Below are 17421 nucleotides of genomic sequence, written 5' to 3'. Positions count from 1 at the left end.
CTTTCTCCTATCATCTTTAAAAATATATAATAGAGAAACAATTCTTAACCCTTTTGATACCAACCTGGCTGAAACCACCTCTGACCCTGTAGTACAAATGTCTTGTTTTCATAAGTCTTGAATTAAAATCTTCCACCAAACCTTAGTCACAATTTATGTTCCTAACACTAGCTTAATGATAACTAAGTTATTTTACTAAATTCTTTGTTATATTTAAAATTAATTGAAAGGAACACAGAGCATCTCAACAGAAATATGGTAACAAAAGGGTTAAAATATATAATAGAGAAACAATTCTTAACCCTTTTGATACCAACCTGGCTGAAACCACCTCTGACCCTGTAGTACAAATGTCTTGTTTTCATGAGTTTTGAATTAAATCTTCCACCAAACTTCTTTTCACTGCATTGCTCCAGTCCACTCAGCCGTCAAAGTGTAACTTTGCAACCGATTGGCAGAAAAGGGTGAAATGGTGAAAGGGAAGGGTGGCCGGATGCTAAGATTAATCCTAGATCAAAAATTCGATGGAAGGAGCATTTTGAAGATTTGCTCAGTAGACTACCTCCAGACACAATAGCTAAGATTGTGCCAAGAAATTTGGATCTTAACATCAGCCTTGACCCACCGTCCAAGTTTGAAATAAGAAAGTTAAAAAACAATTAAGAGATAAGCGAAAATATTTTGAAAAGCAAAAGATTGGCTGAAAGTTATGAGTTGAGGGAAAGAAATAGAAGACGGAACTGAAAAGGTAATGCCTAGTTTAAAAGGGGAGAAAAGGGTTTGATAATCCATTTACCACTTTGGATAATATCATAAATTCCTGCGCTTGCCAAACCTGTAAGAGATAAAAACATAAAGTTTTGATTTTCAGATTTAACATTTGATCAACAGGATTGTTTAATATTTATGTTATAATAATTAAATAATGGAAGCGCTCCGTCAGTTACGACGACGATGGTTCCGGTTGATCCGAATCAACGGAACAGCCTGCTCGTGAAATTAACGTGTAAGTGGCTGAGCACTCCACAGACACGTGTACCCTTAACGTAGTTCTCGGGGATATTCAGCGTGACACAGAGAGTGACAAGGCCAGCCCCTTGAAATAGATGGAAGCACTCCGTCGGTTACGACGACGATGGTTCCGGTTGATCCGAATCAACGGAAAAGCCTGCTCGTGAAATTAATGTGTAAGTGGCTGAGCACTCCACAGACACGTGTACCCTTAACGTAGTTCTGAGGGATATTCAGCGTGACACAGAGAGTGACAAGGCTGGCCCTTTGAAATACAGGTACAACAGAAACAGGAAGTAAGAGTGAGAGGAAGTTGTGGTGAAAGAGTACAGCAGGGATCACCACCATCCCCTACCGGAGCCTCGTGGAGCTTTATGTGTTTTCGCTCAATAAACACTCACAACACCCGGTCTGGGAATCGAAACCGCGATCCTACGACCACGAGTCCGCTGCCCTAACCACTGGGCCATTGCGCAATAATATTTAACACTTGTAGATATAACTAGGACTATGACCTGGCAACTCGATTGTGAAATATGATCTTTGGATGCTGAGTCTCATAGAGGTGATGACAAGTGACTGGGACTTCTTGGGATTTGCTGTGCTTGAGAAAACATGTCAAAACACTTCTTTTCACTTCATTGCTCCAGTCCACTCAGCCGTCAAAGGGTAACTTTGCAACCGATTGGCAGAAAAGGGTGAAATGGTGACTCAGAAAAATCCCCCAAACGGAGGTCCCGCAAGCCACATAGTGTATTCAATGATCAAAAGGGACTTCTTGTGATTTGCTGTGCTTGAGAAAACATGTCAAAACATTTCTTTTCACTGCATTGCTCCAGTCCACTCAGCTGTCAAAGGGTAACTTTGCAACCGATTGGCAGAAAAGGGTGAAATGGTGAATCAGAAAAATCCCCCAAACGGAGGTCCCGCAAGCTACATAGTGTATTCAATGATCAAAAGGGACTTCTTGGGATTTGCTGTGCTTGAGAAAACATGTCAAAACACTTGATTTCATTTCATTGTCCCAGTCCACTCAGCCGGCAAAGGGTAACTTTGCAACCGATTGGCAGAAAAGGGTGAAATGGTGACTCAGAAAAATCCCCCAAACGGAGGTCCCTCAAGCCACATAGTGTATTCAATGATCAAAAGGGACTTCTTGGGATTTGCTGTGCTTGAGAAAACATGTCAAAACACTTCTTTTCACTTCATTGCTCCAGTCCACTCAGCCGTCAAAGTGTAATTTTGCAACCGATTGGCAGAAAAGGGTGAAATGGTGACTCAGAAAAATCCCCCAAACGGAGGTCCCGCAAGCCACATAGTGTATTCAATGATCAAAAGGGACTTCTTGTGATTTGCTGTGCTTGAGAAAACATGTCAAAACACTTCTTTTCACTGCATTGCTCCAGTCCACTCAGCCGTCAAAGGGTAACTTTGCAACCGATTGGCAGAAAAGGGTGAAATGGTGACTCAGAAAAATCCTCCAAACGGAGGTCCCGCAAGCCACATATTGTATTCAATGACCAAAAAAGACTTCTTGTGATTTGCTGTGCTTGAGAAAACATGTCAAAACACTTCTTTTCACTGCATTGCTCCAGTCCACTCAGCCGTCAAAGGGTAACTTTGCAACCGATTGGCAGAAAAGGGTGAAATGGTGTCTCAGAAAAATCCCCCAAACGGAGGTCCCGCAAGCCACATAGTGTATTCAATGATCAAAAGGGACTTCTTGGGATTTGCTGTGCTTGAGAAAACATGTCAAAACACTTCTGCATTGCTCCAGTCCACTCAGCCGTCAAAGTGTAACTTTGCAACCGATTGGCAGAAAAATCCCCCAAACGGAGGTCCCGCAAGCCACATAGTGTATTCAATGATCAAAAGGGACTTCTTGGGATTTGCTGTGCTTGAGAAAACATGTCAAAACACTTCTTTTCACTTCATTGCTCCAGTCCACTCAGCCGTCAAAGGGTAACTTTGCAACCGATTGGCAGAAAAGGAGGTCCCGCAAGCCACAGAGTGTATTCAATGACCAAAAGGGTGAATCCTGGTTGGTTGGGATTGGTTGTTGAACCACATCACAGGTTTATACTCTGCCAGATATTTTAAGCATTTCAGCAATAAGTCATGATGGACCCGGGGCTTTCCCTGTCGTCATATCCTTCATTGCCTTATGTATTATACCACTGTAATTAGCACAGCTGATCCCTCTGTTGGGTCCAGACTAGGAAGACCCTTTTTCTCTCACGTATTTTCCATGTTTAACCCTTTAGCATTTAAACCGGCCATATCTGGCCAAAAGTATTCTGCCTGTTTTATGATCAAACTGGCCAGATCTGGTCTCTCACACCAACCCTACAATATCTTTTAAAAAATTAACAGCTACCTCATCAAAATCTCAAAGCTACAAGATAATGCATGATTAGTTCAAAGCAATGTGGATGAAGAAGCATTAATTTTGGCAGAATAATGTGAACACTAAAGGGTTAATAACCTTGAATGAGTTTGTACTTCCTTTGCATTCACTGGTTCATAAACAATGGTTTCCTAGCGATGTCATTTGCTTGAAGTTCACCTCAAAAGAATCTCTAGGATTCTTCACATATTGCACAATCTTAGTAAGCAAAAGGTGAGCTGGCAGAATCTTTAGCATTCGGGGTGAAATGCTTAGCGGTATTTTGTCTGCTGTTACGTTCTGAGTTCAAATTCCACCGAGGTCACTTTTGCCTTTCATCCTTTCGGGGTTGATAAATTAAGTACCAGTCACGCACTGGGGTCGATGTAATCGACTTAATACCTATGTCTGTCCTTGTTTGTCCCCTCTGTGTTTAGCCCCCTGTGGGTAATAAAGAAATAGGTATTTTGTCTACCACTACATTCTGAGTTCAAATTCCGCCGAGGTCGACTTTGCCTTTCATCCTTTCGGGGTCGATTAAATAAGAACCAGTTACGCACTGGGGTCGATGTAATCGACTTAATACCTATGTCTGTCCTTGTTTGTCCCCTCTGTGTTTAGCCCCTTGTGGGCAATAAAGAAATATATATATATATTATCATTTGTTTCCAGTCTACTAGGTAAAACATGTCCAAGTTCTTTGTTACTCAATAGACTGGGATATTATGATAGAAAGAACATCCACCATCATCATTATCATCGTTTAGCGTCCGCTTTCCATGCTGGCATGGGTCGGACGGTTCAACTGGGGTCTGGGAAGCCAGAAGGCTGCACCAGGCCCAGTCTGATCTGGCAATGTTTCTACGGCTGGATGCCCTTCCTAATGCCAACCACTCCGTGAGTGTAGTGGGTGCTTTTTACGTGCCAGACGAAGCTGGCAAACGGCCACGATTGGATGGTGCTTTTTATGTGCCACCGGCATGGGGACCAGGCGAGGATGGCAAACGGCCACGATCGGATGTTGCTTTTTACGTGCCACCGGTACAGGTGCCAGACGAGGCTGGCAACGGCCACAATCGGATGGTGCTTTTTACGTGCCACCGTCACGGAAGCCAGTCGGGGCAGCGCTGGCAACGGCCACGTTCGGATGGTTCTCTTATGTGCCACCAGCACTGAGTTGTATATAAAGAAAACTCTGATTCTAAGCTTGGAAAAATAGGTGTTCAAACAATGACGATGATGAAAAAAATAACCCTGAAATCTTTCACATAGCAAAGCAGTCACTAATATTAATTTATCTATTTATTTCAGGTCCAGTTGTGTTGGGAGGAAACGTCCTTCTTCGTACTGAAGAAGTACCCAATATGAAGAGGCCTATTGCCTGGGAAAATGGTCGTTGCTACAACGGCCACTATGAAGTTAGTCCTACTGGTAACATTTCTACTCTTTGGATTCAAAGTCCCTCAAAGTGCACAAAGTACTTTCAGTACAGTGAAAATAAGAGCACCGCAACAAACTACAGCCCATACGGAAAGCACTCTGAGTGAAGTAAAGAAAATAGATAGGAAAATACGCAAGCTGCTGAGTTGTAATAGGATGCACCACCCAAAGGCAGACGTAGGTCGCCTTTACCTTCCCAGAGCCCAAGGAGGTCGAGGCCTGATCCAATTTGATGCTCAGTTGTGCAGTAAAAGCATGTGATAAAAATAAGACAACTGAATAAGTAAAATAAAAGGAAGGTTAACGAAAATAAACAAAAGACGAAGGCAGGTGGAGTACAAACAAACAATTGTATTAGTATGGCGCTCAGGAATAGAAATAAAACAAGTCTTTTACGTTTCGAGCCTACGCTCTTCGACAGAAAGATACACAGAAAAGAAACAAGCAGAGAAAAAGGTTGAAAGTTCAAGGTTAAAAATGTATACATGTTGTGGTATATTTTAAGGATTTCACATCAATAACAAAGTCACTTTGATCCGTGAAGGTGAGGTGCAGTCAGAAGGTAGTGGTAGAATATAGGACAAAAGTGAGACCACCTGAGCGCGTGATATATAACGGGATGGTTTACGAAAATAAACAAAAGACAAAGGCAGGTTGAGTACAAACAAACAAATGTATTAGTATGGCGCTCAGGAATAGAAATAGAACAAGTCTTTTACGTTTCGAGCCTACGCTCTTCAACAGAAAGATACACAGAAAAGAAACACGGAGAGAAACAAGGAGAGAAAAAAAATGTGTGCAGAAGCTAGCGATTCAATATACATATATACATATATATATATAACGGGAAGCTTTATGAATATAAACAAAAGACGAAGGCAGGTGGAGTACAAAGAAACAATTGTATTAGTATGGCGCTCAGGAATAGAAATAGAACAAGTCTTTTATGTTTCGAGCCTACGCTCTTCAACAGAAAGATACACAGAAAAGAAACAAGGAGAGAAAAAAAATAAATAAATAAAAGCCCTGATGTAGTACCAGGCAGTGGTTCTCATGGCTTCTGATCTTAACTTATTAGAAGTGTTATCATGTACATTGTTTTGTCTTGGTATAAAAGATGGGCTACAGCAAATATTCTGCTCAATACCACAGATTTGCTTGTCAGTTGTTTGACATTAACCAGTTGAGCAAGTTCCTCGGTGGCTGCATTATTTTTATTTAATTTCTTTGTCTAAGCTCTTTCGTCACACATCCTGCGACCCCTTTTTATGCTTCTTTATCCCCATTGTCACCTCTAGTTCTACTTATTCCACTTTAAGCAGAAGAAAAGGGACACATAGGATAAAAAGTCATTGGGAAGAAAGAGTTTAGACAAACACACTATAATAATAATAATAATAATAATAATAGTAATAATAATAATAATAATAATAATGATACAGACATACATACAGACCGAACCATCAAGGCCAATAAACCAGATATTGTTGTGAAAGACCAAAACAATAAAGTTTGCTTATTGATCGATATGAGCATCCCCTGTGATCATAATATCTCAGCGAAAGAGTTTGACAAGCTCAGAAAATATAAAGACCTACTCATTGAAATTGAGAAAATGTGGCATCTCAAGGCGGTTACAATACCAGTGATCGTAGGAGCACTAGGAATGATCAAGAAGGGAACCGAAAATTATATGAGAATGATCCCTGGCTTACCATTCCTGCAAGAAGTACAAAAGATTGTCTTAACTGGTACATCACACGTATTGAGAAGAGCATTGTCGATGTGAGAACTGTTGCTGCTCATGTATTTTAATATAACTTTAAAAAAAAAAAAAAAAAAAATGAACGAACTATTGAGTTTGGTTTAATGTCCTACCAATGTATACTCTGAGTTTCTTTGCCCTAGGAGTCGGGAAGACACTCGGCAAGAAATGGAAGCAAATTTGAAAGAAGAAAAAAAAAGTAATAATAATAATGATAATAATAATAATAATAATAAATGCTCTGATGCAGTACCAGGCAGTGGCTCTCATGGCTTCTAATCTTAACTGATTGGAAGTGTTATCATGTACATTGTTTTGTCTTGGTATAAAAGATGGGCTACAGCAAATATTCTGCTCAATACCACAGATTTGCTTGTCAGTTGTTTGACCGTAACCAGTTGAGCATGTCCCTTAGTGGCTGATGATATGTGCAACTCTGATCACGAGCAGAAGCAGTGGGGGAGCATCATAGCCATGTGTTGAGAGGGATTCTTTGGGGTTTGAGTAATTCACCTCTGGAAACATGGGTGTTTCGTTCATCATCCTTAAACAACCCTTATTTAGGGACCTTTTGAGCGGGATGGGCTACTCGACCAGAAGAAAATTCTAACTGGGCCCCACCTGCAAAGTCATGCACTGTTTATCTTGATATGAGTTCACCATGTCGTGCACATTTGGTTTGAATAATTCACCTTTGGAAACATGGGTGTTTCGTTCATCATCCTTAAACAACCCTTATTTAGGGACCTTTTGAGTGCGATGGACTACTCGACCTGAAGAAAATTCAAACTGGGCCCCACCTGCAAAGTCATGCACTGTTTATCTTGATAGGAGATCACCATGTCCTGCACATATGGTTGTGATGCATGTGCCTAGTGTACCTTTATCAGATGGGTAGTCATGATGGGTATACTGGGCTTCGTATATTTTACGCCAGTGTCACTTTGATGACATGCACTGCTCTCTCACTCAATAAGAACAATAATAATAATAATAATAATAATAATGATAATGATAATAATAATAATAATAATAACAACAATAATAATAATAATAATAATAACAATAACTAATAATAATAATAATAATAAAGACCAATTGCTCATAAACAGAATGATTGTAGAGAATTGCCGGAGCAAAAACAAAAACCTGAGTATGGCATGGATAGACTACAGGAAAGCGTATGACAGTGTCCCACATAAATGGATACTCAAGGCCCTTGAGATATACAAGATCTCTCCTGTCGTCTCAAAATTCTTAGAGAATAGCATGACCATGTGGAACACACGTCTCTTTCTAAGCCATAGTAATGGGATGAGCCAGTCCAACAGCATCAACATCAAACGAGGCATCTTTCAAGGTGACTCCCTCTCTCCATTACTTTTTTGCATGGCACTGATCCCACTCTCAAACGAATTGGATAGTACCAGATATGGGTACAAAGTTTTTAGTAAGTTAATAAACCACCTTTTCTATATGGACGACCTAAAGCTGTTTGCCAGGAATGACCAAGAGCTAGAAGGGCTGCTAACAACTGTTAAAGAGTTTAGCAATGATATCGGAATGGATTTTGGCCTTGATAAGTGTGCTAAAGCAACTTTTGTAAGAGGCAAGCTCAGGCAAACAGCTTCTGTTAAATTAGATATTGACACTACCATCAAGGAACTTGACCCACAGGAAAGTTACAAATACCTAGGAATCAACGAAGGAGATGGTATACATCATGCTACTATGAAGGAAAAAATAAGAAAGGAATACTATAGGAGAATAAGGCTTGTACTGAAGACTGAACTCAACTCCAAAAATTGCATTGAGGCCATTAACACCCTGGCACTTCCAGTAGTCCAGCACAGTTTTAACATCATTAACTGGAACCTTACGGAACTCCAACGCTTGGACAGGAAGACAAGAAAGTTACTGACATCCAAGAGCATGCACGACCCTAAGGCAGATGTAGACTGCTTGTACCTACCTAGAAGCAGTGGGGGGAGAGGAATGATGCAATTAGAGCTGTGCTATAAGACCTCTACTGTAGGAATGAACAAGTACCTATCTAGTACAAAGGACTGGATGCTGCGACTTGTGTGCGAACACGAAAGCAGCAAAAAGCTGCATTCTATTGTCAAGGAAGCTTATAAGTTCGAAAGGGAACTAGACATTAACCTTGAATCAGATGAAGACCCGGAAACCACTGCTACCAAGCAAGCAAAGCGAATCAAGCAGACTGCAAAAAAGAACGGGCAGAATCCAATTCAGAGGCGGTGGAGCCAGAAGCCCCTGCATGGACAATATATTCTCCGAAGCCAAAATGCTGATGTAGACCAAGCAACAACCCATCAGTGGCTGAAGAGCTCTGGATTGAAAGCAGAGACTGAAGGTTTCATAATGGCAGCACAAGATCAAAGCTTGTTTACCAGAAATTACCAGGCTAACGTTCTCCGAAACGGTACTGACCCTAAATGCAGATTCTGCGACACATTTGACGAAACGATAGACCATCTCGTTTCGGGATGTCCTGTGCTGACACCAAACGAATACAAAAATCGCCACGATAGGGTAGGACAGTATATACATTGGAAGATATGTAAACACTACAAATCCGACACTCCTGCTAACTGGTATGAACACCATCCTCAGCCAGTTGTTGAAGGTAAAGATGTCACCATCCTCTGGGATTTTCCAGTCAACACTGACAGAACGATCAAGGCTAATCGACCAGACATAATTGTTAAAGACAGGGAAGAAAATACCTGCAGACTAATAGAAGTAAGCGTCCCCACTGATAAAAATGTATCTGTCAAGGAATTTGACAAACTTAGTAAATATAAGGACCTGGAAATCGAAATACAGAGGATGTGGAATCTTAAAACAAAAACTGTTCCTGTTATTGTAGGTGCCCTAGGTATGATAAAAAAGGGATGTCAGAAGCACCTAGACAATATCCCTGGAAAACCATGTCTCAAGGAAATCCAAAAGATTGTGCTAACAAGTACTGCCCACATCCTTAGAAAAACCCTATCAATGTAAATGTTTGTGTTTGTATTACATGGAGATATATCTCTACTTCCCCTCCCCAAGCTTTCAGCTATATTTCAACAACTCTTAACCTTCACTTGCCCTAGGGCGCTGGGTGTGCCCCGGCAGGTGATTGCATCAAACATGCAGATTAAAGGTAAATGACAATGATAATAATAATAATAATAATGATAACAATAATGATAATAATAATAATAATAATAATAATAATAATAATAATGATAACAATAATAATAATAATAATAATAATAATAATGATAACAATAATGATAATAATAATAATAATAATAATGATAACAACAACAATAATAATAATAATAATAATAATAATAATAATAATAATGATAACAATAATAATAATAATAATAATAATAATGATAACAATAATAATAATAATAATAATAATGATAACAATAATAATAATAATAATAATAATAATAATAATGATAACAACAACAATAATAATAATAATAATAATAATAATAATAATAATAATAATGATAACAATAATAATAATAATAATGTAGATAGAAGCCACACAACAATGCCCAATAATATAAACACTGAAACTGTAAAACACGAAGACAAGCGCAACATTCCCAACAAACACGATGTAAACAACGAAGGGGAGCCTAATGATTATGATAATATAAAAAATAAAATAATCAAAGAACTGAAAACCACAGAGCTCAAAATGGACCACCGACCATACCTCCCAAGAATCAAAATAAACGAAATAACAACACCAATTATAAATAGCATAAACCTAGCCGTCACTGAACTAATAGCCACTGAAACAAAAAAAAGTGATATCACTGAGCTAAATGACTTAATATACGCAGCAGCCACTGCAGCCACAAAAGAAGCTGGATACTCACCCAAACCTGCCCAAACAGGAGTACCACCACCCAAACAAACCCTGTGGATAAATAACATCCAAAACAAAATAAAAAAAATTAGAAAAGACCTGTCGATTCTTAATGAAATCAGCAAACAATCAACGCTACTGAGCAACAAAAAGAGAACAAAAATACTCCGCAAATATAACATCACAGAGAAAGATTTGCCTGAGATAAAAGAAAAGCTGAAGCAAGATATCCTTGCCAAAGCACAAAGGATCCGCCAACGCTTCTTTGAACAAAACAAAAAGTTCAACTCCAACCCCAAAAAGTTCTACCAAGAACTGGGCAAAAATAAAATAGAAGTCACTGCAGCACCAACGGCAGAAGAATTGGAAGAATTCTGGAGAGAAATATGGTCGGCGAACGAACAACCGAAAAAAGGAGTATCAAAATAACAAACTCGGCATCTGAACAACTTTGGACCCCCATAACAACTGAAGAGGTCACCCAGGCACTGCAAAGACTAAGCAACTGGAAGGCACCTGGGCATGACAAGATCCCCAACTTCTGGTTGAAATATCTAACAGGAATGCACAAAAAGCTGGCTGAAAACTTTAACAACATACTAGCAGAGCCAGAGACAATGCCTGAATGGCTCACGAAGGGGAAAACCATCTTAATTCCCAAATCAAATGAAACAGCAAAACCAGAAAACTACAGACCAATAACCTGCCTCCCTACTATGTTCAAGGCATTTACTGCAGTGATATCGCAAAGGCTGAACAAGCACCTGGACGAAAACAAACTGTTCCCAAAAGAGCAGAAAGGATGCCGCAAAGTCTCATATGGCTGTAAAGATCAACTAATGATTAATAAAGCCATAACTGAAGACAGTCACAGAAAGAAGAAAGGCCTCAGTATGGCCTGGATTGACTACAAAAAGGCGTTTGATAGCATCCCCTACACATGGATCCTCGAAACACTAGCCATTAACAAAGTAGCACCAACAATCATAAAATTCATAGTGCACTCTATGAATAAATGGCAAACAGTCCTACACCTCCAAACAAAAGAGGGACTCATGAAAACCAAAGACATCCCCATTAGAAGAGGAATATTCCATGGAGACACGCTCTCTCCACTCCTTTTCTGCTTGGCACTGTCACCCCTATCTGATATACTAAATAGAACTGGATGCGGATATAAATGTTACGGCAAAACGATCAGCCACCTTTTATATATGGATGACCTAAAACTATACGCTGCAAATGACAAACAGCTGGAAACACTATTAAAGACAGTTCATGGATTTACCAAAGAAATAGATATGAAATTTGGATTAGAAAAATGCGCCAAAGTAACCATGAAAAGAGGAAAACTAGTTAAGAGTAACAACATCACACTAGATAAAACCAATGAAATAAAAGAATTAGACCAAAGCCAAACTTACAAATACTTAGGAATCCATGAACTAGATAAGACACAACACACACAAATGAAAGAGAAAATAAAAAAAGAATATTATAGACGAGTTAGATCAATACTAAAAACAGAGCTCAATGCTAAAAACAAGATAATAGGTATCAACACTTTAGCTGTCCCAGTTATAAGTTACAGCTACAATATCCTTAACTGGACACGAAATGAACTGACCAAAATAGATAGGAAAACAAGAAAAATAATGACAGGATCTAGGATGCATCACCCAAAATCTGACATAGAAAGACTATATATACAACGTATAGAAGGTGGTAGAGGCCTTATAAGCTGGAAAACTACTATAAAATAACCACCATAGGACTGCAAAAATATCTACTTCAGAAGGAAGGAAAACTGATCCAGATAGCGGCAAAACACGAGCAAAACAAAAAACTGTTCTCAGTATTTAAGGAAGCTGACAAATACAAACAAGAAATCATACCACCTAATAAACATGAAGAAGAAGAAAAAGAAGATGAAGAAACAACAAAAGCTATAAAACAAATGAAATCCAAACTAAAAGTAGAACAGCAACGAACCATGATAAAACGATGGCAAGAAAAGCCCCTTCATGGTAAATACTGCACTAAACTAAACGCAAAAGAAATAGACAAAGAAAAATCCCAGCAATGGTTGAGAAGCTCAGGACTCAAAGCAGAAACAGAGGGATTTTTAATTGCAGCACAAGACCAAAGCCTCCCCACCAGAAATTACCAAAAACATGTAACGAAAAAAAATATTACAAGTAACTGCAGAATATGTGGAGATGGACAAGAAACAATAAATCATATTATCTCTAGCTGCCCAGTCTTGGCTAAGAAGGAATATATTCACAGACATGACAGAGTTGGAACCTACATACATTGGAAGCTATGCCAACATTATGGAATAACAACAGAAAAAAGATGGTATAGGATTATGCCAGAAAAGGTCACAGAAAACGAGAAAGCAACCATACTCTGGGATATGCCGATACATACAGATAGAGAAATTAAGGCCAACAGACCAGATATAGTTGTCAGAGATCATGAAGAAAAAAAATGCTTTCTAATTGATGTATCAATACCGGCAGATGACAACGTGTCTCTAAAATAAATTGAGAAACTCTCAAAATACAAAGACCTGGAAATAGAGGTAACCAGAATGTGGAACCTGAAAACAGAAACAATTCCTATCATAGTAGGTGCATTAGGCATGATAAAAAAATATTCAGACAAATACATAACAAAAACACCAGGACTTACAAACACATATAACATACAGAAAATTGCACTACTGGCACTGCACACATCCTACGCAGAACACTTTCCATACAATAACCATCAGAGCATCACAACAAATCACAGCACATACCCAAGGCACACAGAGCTGCGCTCGGTAGTGAAGTGAAAGCACGCTATAAAAATAAAACTACTGAATAATAATAATAATAATAATAATCACTGAGCAAATATTTTTATAACACTTAAGCAAAATAAAAAATTTGTAACTTTCAAGGTTTTCTTCTGTTTTTTAATTAATAGATCTTCATAATAATATCGGAGATGTACTCGCATAGCAAGTGATTTGATCTGAGATCGTGTGCTGAAACGAAAACAATTGCAGCGTGGAAGGTGTTTGTAAGCCATTTAAGAAACACACAAAAGCCGTTCGATTCACTCCAACATTTAAGTTTAATTTGTCAAAATATTTTCGTCGCTAAAATCCGCGACCTGTTCACTGACAAAGTCCGTGCTGCTAGGATATATTCATAGTTGACTGGAATGGATTAGTTAGGTGGAAGTGGTGGTGGAGGAGGAGGAGGAGGAAGAGGAAAAACAATTTGAAATATCCCTGTCAAAACAGGGAAAACCCAATTTATGTGGGGGACCAAATTCCAGACTTCTGTTTACTTGCATAGGTTACACCTTAACGAGAATGAATTTTTAAGAAGAAGAAAAATAGCAAATAATAATAATAATAATAATAATCACTGAGCAAATATTTTTATAATACTTAATAATAATAATAATAATAACTTACAACACAGTGCATACAAACAAAAGAACTTTAGAATGTCCATGATCTGTGAAGATAATTTTCTAAAACTGAAAAAAAACAAAAATTATTTCAGTTCCACTAATTTCACAACAAACAAACAATAGTGTGATATCTATTGTGTTGGTACGTAATTATTGTGGCTTTTTTCCAACAAATTTTGTTCAACGAAAACAATAACAATATTTAACAAAAACATCTTTAACCCTTTCGTGACCAACCCGGCTGAAACCGGCTCTGGTTCTTTAGTACAAATGTCTTGTTTTCATAAGTCTTGAATTAAAATCTTCCACCAAATCTTAGTCACAATTTATGTTCCTAACACTAGCTTAACGATAACTAAGTTATTTTACTAAATTCTTTGTTATATTTAAAGTAATTGAAAGAAACACAGGGCATCTTGACAGAAATATGGTAAAGAACGGTTTAAAATATATAATAGAGAAGCATTTCTTAACCCTTTTGATACCAACCTGGCTGAAACTACCTCTGACCCTGTAGTACAAATGTCTTGTTTTCATAAGTCTTGAATTAAAATCTTCCACCAAACCTTAGTCACAATTAATATTCCGAACACTAGCTTAATGATAACTGAGTTATTTTACTAAATTCTTTGTTATATTTAAAATTAATTGAAAGAAACACAGAGCATCTCGACAGAATATGGTAACAAAAGGCTTAAAAATATATAATAGAGAAACAATTCTTAACCATTTTGATACCAACCCGGCTGAAAGCACCTCTGGCTCTGTAGTACAAATGTCTGATTTTCATAAGTTTTGAATTAAAATCTTCCACCAAACCTTAATCACAATTTATGTTCCTAACATTAGCTTAACGATAACTAAGTTATTTAACTAAATTCTTTGTTATATTTAAAATTAATTGAAAGAAACACAGAGCATCTCGACAGAAAATGGTAACAAAAGGGTTAAAATATATGATAGAGAAACAATTCTTAACCCTTTTGATACGAACCTGGCTGAAACCACCTCTGACCCTGTAGTACAAATGTCTTGTTTTCAAAAGTTTTGATTTCAAATCTTCTGCCAAACCTTAGTCACAATTTATGTTCCTAACACTAGCTTAATGATGACTAAGTTATTTTACTAAATTCTTTGTTATATTTAAAATTAATTGAAAGAAACACAGAGCATCTCGACAGAAAATGGTAACAAAAGGGTTAAAATATATGATAGAGAAACAATTCTTAACCCTTTTGTTACCAACCTGGCTGAAACCGCTTCTGGCTCTGTGTACAAATGTCTTGTTTCCAAAAGTTTTGATTTCAAATCTTCTGCCAAACCTTAGTCACAATTTATGTTACTGATACTAGTTGAATGATAACCAAGTTATTTTACTAAATCCTTTGTTATATTTAAAATAATTGAAAGAAACACAGAGCATCTCAAAATAAATACAGTAACGAAAGGGTTAAATGATGGTCTGACCGTCTGCTAAGCAAGAGGGAAGCAGTAATAGAAGCAGATGGTAAAAATGCTCCGGAATAATCATTTAAAGATGTTTTTCTTATATTCTTTACTCTTTTACTTGTTTCAGTCATTTGACTGCGGCCATGCTGGAGCACCGCCTTTAATCGAGCAAATCGACCCCGGGACTTATTCTTTTGTAAGCCCAGTACTTATTCTATCGGTCTCTTTTGCTGAACTGCTAAGTGACGGGGACATAAACACACCAGCATCGGTTGTCAAGCAATGCTAGGGGGACAAACTACTCCCACATTTTGCGGTGCAGTTTAACCAAATTCAGGTATCTTATAGTCGTGATTAATATCGAGCCCGTTTGAGTATTAGCGCGCATCTACGATGAGTCTACGATTTAAAAAATAATTTAACATCATTTTTTATTCCATTTTAATGCATAATTTTTCGTGTGTCGATGGCGGCGGAGTTGGCGTCCATGGTCACAGCTGCACCTGTTTGCTTCTCCCCCTTCTTCCCTCCCTCGTGAAGCTGTGGGGAAGGGAGTGTAAGGAAATCAACGTCGTAAAGCGTTGTCAAGGAGACCAGCGTTCTTTTAGAACAACGACTTCATGGCTTGAAGACACCAAAACAGAAATGGCTAAGAAAGCCCGAATTGGCATCTATAAGGGAAGTAACTCTCTAAAAATGCTTATATAGTTATTTCCCTTACAAATCCGAGCAACGCCGGGCGATACTGCTAGTCTTTATATATAAAACTGTAGTTGTGTGAGTGTCTGTCCCCTTCGATTTAGATTCCTAACTACTCCCACATTTTGCGGTGCAGTTTAACCAAAACCGGGTATCTTATAGTCGTGATTCATATCGAGCCCTTCTAGGTATTAGCATGAGTCTACGATTTAAAAAAAAAATTACCATCATTTTCCCCCATTTTTAATGCATTTTTTTTGCTATTATATAAGGGAAGTAACTCTCTAAAAATGTATTATTAAATCTCAGAACGTAAAAAGCTACAGTAACACCCCCTCTTTGTGGTTAGCCATATTGAGATGGCTATTATACTTTACATCTCTAAAAATGCATACATAGTTATTTCCCTTACAAACCCGAGCAACGCCGGGCGATACTGCTAGTTTATATATAAAGATTTGTCAAAGGTTTTAAATAATTCTGTTAATTACAGGTATTGTCAACTTACCGTTTTTGTTTTTGCGGGTATGAATACAGTGTATAGATGCTTCAATTTAGATCTGGTCTAGTGAATCACTCGCCTCAAATTTCCAATGATGAATGAAATTCAGATCCTGTTTAGGGAGTTGCTCAAATCCTGTTGTACTGTGATCATATCAAGGAAGGAAATATCATACACAATGACACACACACCCAGAAGAGAGAGAGAGAGAGAGAGAGCACAATGTTTCAGAGAAAATGTAGAAGAAAAAGGTTTTGTTCCGGCAATTTTTGTAAAAACTGATTTTATCTTTTATTTTTCAGCTGTTATATACTCTTTTAGTGTTTTACTTGTTTCAGTCATTTGACTGTGGCCATGCTGGAGCACCACCTTTAGTCGAGCTAATCGACCCCAGGACTTATTCTTTGGAAGCCTAGTACTAATTCTATTGGTCTCTTTTTGCCGAACCGCTAAGTTTACTCTTTTACTTGTTTCAGTCATGTGACTGTGGCCATGCTGGAGCACCGCCTTTAGTCGAGCTAATCGACCCCAGGTCTTATTCTTTGGAAGCCTAGTACTAATTCTATTGGTCTCTTTTTGCCGAACCGCTAAGTTTACTCTTTTACTTGTTTCAGTCATGTGACTGTGGCCATGCTGGAGCACCACCTTTAGTCGAGCTAATCGACCCCAGGACTTATTCTTTTGTAAGCCCGGTACTCATTCTATCGGTATCTTTTGCCGAACCGCTAAGTTTACTCTTTTTACTTGTTTCAGTCATTTGACTGTGGCCATGCTGGAGCACCGCCTTTAGT

At 38.2% G+C, this 17421-nt stretch overlaps 2 protein-coding genes across 3 annotated transcripts in view; one reads left to right on the top strand and one right to left on the bottom strand.

Annotated features, from left to right (window-relative positions):
* LOC118768153 overlaps positions 1-5048 on the top strand; it is a 75187-nt gene extending 70139 nt beyond the window's left edge. Inside the window, exon 2 of the mRNA XM_036514090.1 lies at positions 4709-5048. Coding sequence (XP_036369983.1) covers positions 4709-4944 — 236 coding nt within the window. The 3' untranslated portion in view covers positions 4945-5048. The remainder of the gene's footprint in view (positions 1-4708) is intronic.
* Positions 1-16793, bottom strand: part of LOC115225106 — a 23307-nt gene extending 6514 nt beyond the window's left edge. For both annotated transcript variants that reach the window (XM_029796032.2, XM_029796033.2), the window contains exons 1-3: positions 16637-16793; positions 13982-14046; positions 797-835 (exon numbers count right to left, since the gene is read on the bottom strand). In XM_029796032.2, coding sequence (XP_029651892.1) covers positions 797-835; positions 13982-14021 — 79 coding nt within the window. In that variant the 5' untranslated portion in view covers positions 14022-14046; positions 16637-16793. The remainder of the gene's footprint in view (positions 1-796; positions 836-13981; positions 14047-16636) is intronic.
* Positions 16794-17421: the final 628 nt, after the last annotated feature.

This window comes from Octopus sinensis, linkage group LG27 (assembly GCF_006345805.1).
Source record: "Octopus sinensis linkage group LG27, ASM634580v1, whole genome shotgun sequence".
NCBI lineage: Eukaryota > Metazoa > Mollusca > Cephalopoda > Octopoda > Octopodidae > Octopus > Octopus sinensis.
The sequence above is the reverse complement of the archived record's forward strand: the minus strand, read 5'-3'. Positions and strand labels throughout refer to the sequence as shown.